The 10,503-nt window shown below is 39.2% G+C and overlaps 1 protein-coding gene across 1 annotated transcript in view; it reads right to left on the bottom strand.

Moving 5' to 3' along the window:
• Window positions 1–9,946, bottom strand: part of abcb4 (ATP-binding cassette, sub-family B (MDR/TAP), member 4) — a 17,265-nt gene extending 7,319 nt beyond the window's left edge. The window contains exons 1-19 of the mRNA XM_007556163.2: window positions 9,720–9,946; window positions 9,416–9,489; window positions 8,253–8,343; window positions 7,722–7,884; window positions 6,482–6,533; window positions 6,205–6,396; window positions 5,907–6,078; window positions 5,228–5,352; window positions 4,749–4,920; window positions 4,544–4,657; window positions 3,342–3,452; window positions 3,060–3,185; window positions 2,255–2,458; window positions 2,002–2,172; window positions 1,720–1,881; window positions 1,440–1,634; window positions 1,173–1,319; window positions 974–1,078; window positions 343–420 (exon numbers count right to left, since the gene is read on the bottom strand). Coding sequence (XP_007556225.1) covers window positions 343–420; window positions 974–1,078; window positions 1,173–1,319; window positions 1,440–1,634; window positions 1,720–1,881; window positions 2,002–2,172; window positions 2,255–2,458; window positions 3,060–3,185; window positions 3,342–3,452; window positions 4,544–4,657; window positions 4,749–4,920; window positions 5,228–5,352; window positions 5,907–6,078; window positions 6,205–6,396; window positions 6,482–6,533; window positions 7,722–7,884; window positions 8,253–8,343; window positions 9,416–9,480 — 2,445 coding nt within the window. The 5' untranslated portion in view covers window positions 9,481–9,489; window positions 9,720–9,946. The remainder of the gene's footprint in view (window positions 1–342; window positions 421–973; window positions 1,079–1,172; window positions 1,320–1,439; window positions 1,635–1,719; window positions 1,882–2,001; window positions 2,173–2,254; window positions 2,459–3,059; window positions 3,186–3,341; window positions 3,453–4,543; window positions 4,658–4,748; window positions 4,921–5,227; window positions 5,353–5,906; window positions 6,079–6,204; window positions 6,397–6,481; window positions 6,534–7,721; window positions 7,885–8,252; window positions 8,344–9,415; window positions 9,490–9,719) is intronic.
• Between the last annotated feature and the right edge of the window lie 557 nt (window positions 9,947–10,503).

The raw sequence follows: 10,503 nt of genomic DNA, 5'->3' as shown, positions 1-10,503 counted from the left end.
ATATATAGTATAGAATTTTTTTTTAAAAATCCTGAGAAATTCACAAAAAATTACATTAAATCTTGTTTAATGTTTCACTCGTAATACAAGTTAAAGTAGCTGACAGCAATAGGCTTCAATAGTAAAAATAGGATGCTATGGCGTAAAAACTTTCCATACGGATGTTCTATAGTTTGGAAATATGCATGTTTAATGATTCACAAATTAAAAAAAAAAAGAAGACTTGTAAGGTCACCATTACTACCATTCTGGATTCACTAGACTGACTGATTTAGCTCAAATTTACAGAAAAAGTACATGGCAACGAGATCAATGTTTCATTCGGCTTGTGGGCGCACACACCTGTCTCATCATGGACTTGAAGGCACCAAGCCTCAGCTTCAAGGTGAGGATTTCTCCAGATTTTCCAAAACAGAATCCCTGGAAAGAAAAACATGATCAGATGTCAGAGGTCATGCCAGATGCATTAATTAGTCACCAGTCGCTCTGCGATCTTTATTTAGTGTAGGAAGGTGACAACATGCAGGAGCTGTGAAGTAACACAACACTGTAACATGAAGCTGTGCGACATCCCAGTCGGGGTTAGGGTGACATCTGTGCTGGAGGTGCAACATCGTGGATTTTGTTTACAGAGCGGATAGAGTGGCTGACTGAATCTCTGTGTAGCAGCTGATATCAACACTCAGAGTTGTTGTTTTGTTTTTACTGAAGCATCTTTTAGCTTGGAATATTTTTAATCTTAAATTATTTAATTTGTTTGGATTTCCGTTATAGTTTCTGTACAGCAATTTATTTTGCATGCTCTCTTCTTGTTCCTCACATTCAAATTTGAATTGTGAGGAACAATTGTTCATGTTAATACGGCTTTACTGCTGGCTCCAATGTGAACAAAGAAGGTCTGCGATCCAGATTAAGCCAGACTGACATTGTGCTTGTGTCCAGTGAGAACAAAAGCCAATGAGTGTGTGCCTACCTGTAGAAACATGGTGAAAAAGCAAACAACTCCGATAGTGACAAACATGAGGGAGAAGAAGTTTGATCTTTCTCTGATAACGCTTTGTTCTGGCTCTGCAAACACCTAGGAGGAAATAAAAACAGTAAATTTGCTACAAAGTTTCCAGACGATATATGTATGAAAATAAAAACTTGCTACAGCACTGGCAGCGACTTACAGTGATAATCTTGGAGAAGAGGACGGCAAACAGAGGCTGTATGGCTCCGTTTATCGTGGCACAAATCAGCCCCACCAGAATGTAAGGCCACTCGGAAGCGTTGAGGCGCAGAACCCTAAAGAACGACACCATGGGGACGTCCTCCTCCTGCGGAAGAAATTTTTAAAGTTTGAGGTTTGATGTCAGGTAGATAACAAGAATCAGAGCTGAAGTTTATTAATCGAATGTCTTAATCCTCCTCTGCAGAAATGCAAACACAAAGCTCACTTCTTCTGCTTTGTCCTCATCATCCTTTCCCTTTTCTCCTTTCTCTCCTTTCTCTCCAGCTGAAGCGGCGAACGAGGATCCTCTTGTAGACTTCCTCCTCAGCAGCGTGGACTCCTTCATGGGGTCTTTCACGGGACTTTTCTCGCCTGGTGACAGCTCACCCTCATCCTCACTGTCCTCTGCTTTCTGAAAGGTCTGCACACAGGAACAAATGAAAAGCCACAATGAACTTCTTTTACTAGAGAGCGTTTGGAGAAACCGGTTGGTGTTTTCCTGTTACCTGCATGGTGACCAGCGTGTGGTAGACTCCGTGTTTCGCCATCAGGTCGCTGTGAGTGCCCAACTCTACAACTTTGCCTTTCTGGAAGCCTGCAATCACGTCGGCGTTTCTGATTGTCGAGAGGCGGTGAGCCACAATTAGAGTCGTACGACCCAGACGCACCTGTGCAACCAACGAGACGACAGTTCATTGAAAAACAAACGTAGAGATGAGGTGCTCAAACCAAAGGTCGGAGGTCCTCTCAGCAGTCATTTCGATGGTTGTACAGTGCAGAAGCTGTACCTTATCGAGCGCAGCCTGAACAATGGTCTCGCTCTCGGCGTCCAGCGCAGACGTGGCTTCGTCCAGCAGAAGGATTTTGGGGTTGCGGACCAAAGCTCGAGCAATCGCAATCCTCTGCTTCTGTCCTCCGCTCATCTGAGTCCCCCGGTCACCGACCAGGGTCTCAAACTTCTGCTCAAAAACATAAAATCTCCACATTAGCAGAGTAAATTAGTAATTTGTAGACGAAATGGCAGCAAAGTTCAGAGTTTACATCGGGAAGGTTCATGATGAAGTCGTAAGCGTTGGCTTCCTTGGCGGCTTGTTCGATCTCTGTCTGCGTCACGTCAGGCCGGCCGTAGCGGATGTTCTCGGTGATGGTGGTGGCGAACAGGATGGGCTCCTGGCTCACCACGCCGATCATCCCCCTCAGGTAGCTCACGTTGAGAGAGCGGATGTCGTGACCATCGATGGATACCTGCAACAATCACAAACAGAAGACGAGTTACGAGTTCGATCTACTCACTGACTAAATGTTTTTGAGTAGTGTTATTCTTTTGATCCACTACTTTTCACTGAGTAGAGAAAAAGAAAGTATGTTTTAACTAAATATGTACAAACAAACAGCCACACTGCTGATGTTAAAGAGAAAATTCTGGTACAAACTTCCTTGTCCTAGTTTTATTTTCTATCTGCTGAGCATACAAACTACATTAGAGTAAAATTTATGGAAAGACCACTGTTACATAAAGCATCCTACACATATTAAAAATAACATGTGGATTTTACAGAAAACAACAATATGGCTGAATCAATATGGCTGAATCAATATGGCTGAATCGTTTTTAGAAAGGATAGGAATAAATGCAGCATTTCCGTTTAAAACCAAAGCCATTAGATTTTACTTTACCCTTATAGATTTTTACTGACGCATATCAGCAAAAATGCAACTCCAAAAACTGTGGTAAATGGCTCCCATGTATTACAATCTTCCTCTGAATCTGGACTATTTTTAAAGTAACTTTATTTCCAAACTTAGTTTACCATTACCTGACAAAACCTTTAGAAACAAGACTTACACATCCTTCCTGCGGGTCGTAGAACCTCTGCAGCAGCTGGATCGTCGTGCTTTTACCACATCCACTGCTGCCCACCAGCGCCATGGTCTGTCCACTGCTCACACTTAAACACATTTCATCTAAGATCTGGAAAATGACACCGATGTTATTTGTTTTATTTAACCAGGAAGAAAAAACAACAACAAAAAAAACAAACAAAAAAAAAAAACGTATCGAGATTAAAAATCTAATTTACAGGCGCGTCTTGGGCTTTCACATTATTGTCAAAGGTTATGAACCGACCTTGACATCAGGCCTGGAGGGGTAGGTGAAGTCGATATCTTTGAACTCTATGTTTCCTTTGATGAAGTCCGGCTTAAAGCCCGTCTGTGAATAGCTGTCGATGGTTGGGTTCTGTGGAGAAAACAGCGTGTAAAGGTTTGTAGTTTGTCCAAACCGGGATAAAAAAAAATATTCCTATAATAACCTCAAACAAACAATAGGAGGAAGGCTGTTTGCCTTCCAGGTCAGGGGGAGCATGTTTAACTCGACCAAATGTTTATTTCCACAGTTCTTTGTGGTGTTTTGACTTCTTTTCTTGATGCAGTAAGACTCAAACGCATGCAAAGATTATTCTCTGCCCTGCTTTGCAGCCGATAAATGTTCAGCCTCAGCTTTCATCAATCCCCTGTTCTTCCGAAGTTTGAGACATTTAGTTTTTTTTTGTTTTTTTTTGTTTCATGTTTTCTAAATGTCCAACATAAATCTCAATACACTTTTTTCCCCACTTATTTCTAGCCCAGTACCTTTCTGGTGCTCACTCTTTTAAAATTAATTTGAGAAGTTAAAAAGATAGAGCTGGTTAAATTTTTATTTTTATTATTATTATTTTAAACAGTGCTGCATGTGTTGGTAAACTGCATATGTTTTATTGAAGGTTCACCTTTGTGATTAGACAGTAAAACTTATCAATAAGTCACCTTTGTACCTTGCAAGAGGAAGTGCTATATAAAACCACAACATAATATTTCAGACTTGTATCAACATGCAAACACTTATTGGTCAGAGATTTGGAGCACGAACGCATCACACACACACACCAAGATCACAAATGACTATCGAAACAAGCTACTTATTTTACATAAACGTGTATTAAAACTCTTTTTATTCAAAAATTAAGGTTAAAAATGCAAACTACTAATACAACAAATGAAAAAGCTGTATAAATATTCTCAGTGTGGATGTGAATTTGCCGAGTTGAGGTAGATTTACAGTAAACCGAGCCACAGCTGTGCTGCTTCAGCCGAATGACCTGCAGTTCCTCCTCTGGAGCAGCAGGCGCTCCAATTAGAGAAAAATCCTTCACATCATTACAGTTCGGCCGGTCGGCTGCTTCAAAGCCGCTCCACAGAGTGCCAAAGTCCAGCAGAGCACGTTCAGTGATAAAATCTGACAACTGTCCCGCAGGAGAAAAATAAAGTGTGCTCATCTCTTTCGTTACTCACATGATCGATGATGCTGTACACCTTGTAGGCGGCTCCGCGGGCGCTGGCAAACGTCTGGATGTTGGGAGAAGTCTGCCCCATCGCAAACACTCCAATAACCACAACAAAGAACACCTAATGACAGATGATGTTGGCATTAGCTTCAGCAAAAGCTTCTTTAATCCGTAAAGGAGCAAATTAAACGATACAAAGCGTGTTTACGTACAGTGAGCACAGATCCGATGGTGTACTCGTTATTTATGATGAGGGTACTGCCGTACCAAAAGGCCAGAGCGTAAGACAGGTAGATCATCAGAAAGGTGAATCCCATGGCGATGTTAGCAGAGATCGCCTTCCTTATCCCCATCGACTTAGCATCCTCCAGGTTCTTGTGATATCTGGGATACGGCAGACACGCCCGGAGCCAGGCACGGAAAGCAACAAAAACGCACGAGTGAAATTAGATTGAAATGAAACAGAACCGCAACAAATGCAGCATTAGTGTCTGCACAAAAGGGTTTTATCCAGTTACAGCCTTTCCCTGCTGACACTCGAATCCTTTTACCACACAACATTCATATACAGATGTTTTACTTTGTTCAACAACAACAAAAAAATACTTCAGTTCCCTCAAAAAAAAAATGCTTTTAGATGAAACTGCAGCTGATATTTAGCTTCCACACACACACACACACACACACACACCTCGCGATCTCCTTCTTCTGTCCGCTGAAGGCATACACTGTCCTGACGGCGGAGAGCACTTCCTCCGCCACAGCGCCGGCTTTGGCGTACGCACTCTGCTCTTTGGTCGTGAAGTTCGCCAGCAGCTGTTCAAGCAGGGAAAGAAGCAAGATGAGAACAAGAATACCAGAAAGAAATACAGATTCTTTCCATTTTTAGATTCAGTAGAACAGCGTTTCACAACCTTATGTTTAAACTAGCAAAAACACTTTTCTTATTTTAAGGGAGGAACTAGAAGTTGTGAATCAGAGGCTAGATTCAATATTGTCTTTTCCACCTGGAGTAGTTAAAACCCGACGTTAAGAGCAGCCTTACACAAGTTCACGTCTTCAATTGTTGTTTGTGTATTCAAGTCTAAATACACAAACAGGAAAACGCCAAGTCAAAAAATTATTATTTTACATGACGCCAGGTCTATTATTATCATAAGTTTTCCTTTTGATGACAAAACAACCAAATATTATATTATTTTAACTTTTAATTCATGATTACAGACTAAGGAAAAACAGAATGTGACGCTTTTGCTGTGAGATTTTTTTTCTAATTTTGCCTGTCAGTAGAAAAAAAAAATAGGAACACTATCCCAAATAAAATGACCTAAGAAATAAAATCTCTACTTAGAGAGCATAGATTACCGTACCTTACTGAAAAGTGCAGCTGAGATGCCCAGAGCCGGACTCACAGCCAGGATGACGAGGGTGAGTTTCCAGCCTTTGGTGAAACCGATGATGAAGGCTGCGATGAAGCTGCTGAAACTCTGAATCAACATCCCCACCTTGTCACCAATGCCCTCTTGGATCTTGTAGACGTCACTGCAAATTTGGACAAAAAAACCACAGAGTTCACCAGAGTAATGTAACATTCCCACTTCACAGACCCTCCACACTGCCTATATGGGACGGACATGAAGCAGCGTGTGCGATTTCTCTGCTACCCACTCTGTGAGGCGCGTGTTGAGCTCTCCTGTCTCGTTGACGTCGAACCAGCCGATGTCCTGCTGCATGATTCTGTGGAAGAACAGCTTGCGGATGCGTTTCACCTGCCGTCCGGCCGCCAGCGTCCAGAGGGACACCTGCAGGTAGGCGGCAATAAGCACCACGGCTCCCAAGATGGAGTAGTAGATGGCAAAGCTGGGAGAGCGGACACACAAAGCCTGACTTAGAACTGGATTTGGACAAGATTCCTCGCAGTCGAGTTGATTATATAAAATCTTACGTCGTCATTTCCTCCTCTAATTTGGTGGCCATTTCTGGTGGCATTGCGGAATCTGAAAACAGAAATTGTATATTATTAGTGTTGCCTCTGTAATGTTCTCAATTGGCTAAAAGAAAATATATAAATAAAAAAGGAGCGATTTAAACAAATTTCACAAAATAAAAAGTTTTGTTTTTTTAAAGCATACAGAAGGGGGGAAAAAAAAAAAAGCTAATTCTGCTTTGTTCATGTTTTGGCTGATGTTATTTGTTGTGGCGACTAACTGCTATTAGCAACAGAAGCCAAAACTAATGAATTTCTCTTCATTTTATTAGCTAAACCTCAAAAAGGAACATTTTCCCTGATTTGTACTTTACAGAAATATGACCCATTAAAAAGGTTAACAACAGGATTTGTCACTTGCACCTCCCCTCTGGTCTTGACAGAGATGATATAGCGCAGAAATCAGCAACAATGTAATCCAAAGAATTTTTTTTTTTTTTTGCTCAGTGCAATTAGGAATTTAACAGCGAATATTAAAACAGATGAGAAACTAAAACTGAGAAAAACAATAGGTTGATTTCCTTGGTCAAACTTGTAAAAATAAACTGCAACAAACCCGTCAAATAGTTCAGAAAGTGCAATTAGAAATTATAAATATAATGTGAAATAAATAAAGCAAAGTATAGAATTAGACTGAATAGAGCTGTCCTTTATGGACCACATTGTCATAGATATTAATCTAAATTTATTTCTCAATAAAGAAATATCTTTATTGAGAAATAAAGATATTTCTTTGTTTTATTTTAATTCTCAATAAAGAAATAAAGATATTTCTTTATTTTTATTTTAATTCTCAATAAAGAAATATCTTTATTGAAAAATAAAGATATTTCTCAATAAATATGATATGTCACAATAACAGGGGTTATTGCGATAAACGATAACATTGTTATTTTGAGACCATTTTCAAATATTATTATGGCAGTAGTTTAGCAAGGCAATAACAAATTCTCAAAGATCAATAAAATGTAGATGCTAATGAGCATTTAACACCAGCAACAACAAATGAAATGAATTATGGAGTTTCTGTAAACAAAATTGTGATTAAAAAAAAAGTGGCTAATTGAGTCGGACTGAAGGTTTTTGTCACACGTTTGCAATAAAACATGAGAATGAAAATGGTCAATTTGTTTTCATTTATAGTGCGATTAATTGATTTATTGCTTGTTGCGACAGGTCTAACCATGGACATACTCACCGCTGGAGAAGTTTCCGGTTATGTTGGGTACGGCGCTGTTAACCAGGCTGTCCGTCATGTCTCCGAAGACGATGCACATGAGAGGGAGCACGACCCCATTGGCCACGGCCATCACAGTCCCAACGAAGATCATCAGGATGTCCCATTTGTCTGCAAACCTGAACTGCACAAGAAACGGAGACATCAGAGAGGTCCTGCAGGGGACGGGGGGCGTTATCCGAAAACAGCAGGAGACCGGCAGAGTGAAGCCGAACAACAGGAGGATGTAATGCACTCCCATCCGATCTCCAGCTTCCCCTCGTACTGTACTTTTCACACACTGTCCTGTTATGCTTGTAAGAGCACACCATGCATGCAGCCTCGGCTTTAACACCAGTTTTCATGTCTTTCATTTCATTCTCACCTCAGAAACTGGATTTTTACCACTTTCCGTTCACTTGCACACTTTTTAATGGACAGAAAATGAAAACTGAATAACTGGTTTACAGATGAAGACACCTTTTCTCACAGGAGGGGATCAGAGACGCTTACCACAGAGAGTGGGCCGACCATGGGCTCCTTCGGCTCCTTCTCCTTCTTCCTTTTCTTCTTGTCTGTCTTTTCAGCATTCTCTTCCTTCTCACTGTAACAGTTCAGCACAAAAGATATTATCCAACAAATCGGCTTTTTATGAAATACCGTTTTATTCCTGAAGCATCAAAAATCTGATTTCACCCTGAAGAAGGTGGACAATACTTTAAACATTATGGAAAATTATAATTTAACATACATCCAAGTTTCTGAGCTGTTTATCTGTGTGTGATCAATTAAATATTTTAAAATCCTTCAGATTGAGCAAAGTGTTCTGGAAAACGAATACAAGTAAATTTATAGAAAACTGTAAAGGGGGATTTTCCAAGGCTTAATATTAGATTCTGTTGTATTTTACATTTTTATCAATATCACTGTCACTTTAAAAGTACAGATGACTTTCAACTGTCAAGAAAATATCCTAAAAACAATGTTACGCTGCATTTTTCATGACATGTGATGGCATTATCTATTATGTCCCTCTGTAGTGGTTGTTTAGGTTCTATGTATTAATTATTAATTGAATCGAACAGGTCATTGTATAAGCGGAAAATAATATGACGGGTAAACTTTTCTCTTACTTGATTCCATTCCTAACACAGCTCCTTTTTTTGATATTTTAATATAAAACTACTGTTTTATATTAAAATAGCAAAAAAAATAAAAAATAAATAATAAATCTGAACTTGGTGGATATACGTTCTCTTATTTTGTACATTGCTCATAGAATAATGTGAGTATTACATTCTAGCTTAATGCGTTTCTGCATAGTTTACAGTACTTATAAAAACTGTAACTGATCTAGTCCTCAGCTGGACTTTGTACCTTGTAGTATTATAGTGACTCTGACTTCTTCTAATTTATGCATTTTGATGTTAATGTAAAACTTTCTGCGAATTGCTTAATTCTTGGACAGGTCTTCATTGAAAGAAAAAAAAAGTAAACCTCCAGGATAAAGATTAAATAAAATATTATTTTAAATATAAGCGTCCTGATCTTTCTCTACTATACTTTTAAAAACGTGAGGGGAAAAAACTGCTAATGTAAAATACAAGATACAAAAGAAATCATAGAGTTATAGGTAGTAAGGTTAAAAGAATTAAATAGAAATATGTTTTTATTACCCTAAGCTTCCATTTTGAAAATGTTTGCCTTCGGACTTCATTGCCATCTCGCTTTTCTTCCCCATGTTTGTGTCCTGTCAGAGAAAGAGGAGCCTGTTAGTTTTTCCAAATCCAAACACCGTCCTCATGTCTGCTATAAACTAGCCTAAAAAAAGAAATTCAAAGTGGTTCGGTTCAGCTTGTGTTTATATAAAAAGGACGAATGGCAGGCGTTTATTTTAAAGCAGAAGAGAAATTGCGTTTTATCCCACAATTCCCCGCATGGATCGGTCTATAAATTTAAGGTGGAGTGGAGCAGACCTACCGTGCTTCGGCCGCCTTCCTTCCTCTCTCTGAGCTTTCTGATTATTTCAATACGAGATGATCACAGTAAATGACGTCCCTCCTCCTCTTCCTCCGCTTCCTCCTTCTAGTCCCTCCTCACATGGCCAAGCAGCTTCTACAAATGAAACGGGTCCCGTCACTAAATGTTTGCCTGCCTCTCAGCTTTGGCTCTGGCGGGTTTTGGGCTCTTATCAGCCGGACAGCCTCGGAGCTTCATTGATTTATTGCTTAATTATTGATTTGCTCCGTCATCAGCGGACAGGGGCGGGATCCAAGCTGCACTTGTCCCAGCTTTGGTTTTAAAGAACGCATTAAAAGTTTTGAGAATTAATTAATCTTAATGTGTGTAAATTTATATTCCTTAAGGGAGCTGCTATGTACTGGTGTGGCCACAAAGTCCATCGAAATGGAAACACATCTAAATCGATTTTAAATATAATAATTTCACAAAAATGGCACTCTTAAGTTTTAATAATCATGCATGGTGATAAGACAAAAAAAAAAACAAAACAAAAAAAAGCCATATACTTAAAAGTGTACAAAGTAAAAGTAGTTCCCCTTTAAGTACACTTCAAATTGTGATTTTCTGCAGTTTAAGTAGTACAATTAAAATAAATTAAGTAGAAAATTATTTGTCACAAAATAACACGTTTTAGGTCAAAACAAATTTTACGTTGACTGATGACATAATATTTATTTTTCACATTTAAGTTTCCCTTTATTACAAAAGACGGACTTTTTTATTTGATTAGTTAAAATTATTG

Source organism: Poecilia formosa, unplaced genomic scaffold (genome assembly GCF_000485575.1).
Source record: "Poecilia formosa unplaced genomic scaffold, Poecilia_formosa-5.1.2 Scaffold77, whole genome shotgun sequence".
NCBI lineage: Eukaryota > Metazoa > Chordata > Actinopteri > Cyprinodontiformes > Poeciliidae > Poecilia > Poecilia formosa.
This window is presented reverse-complemented; position numbering and strand designations above follow the sequence as displayed.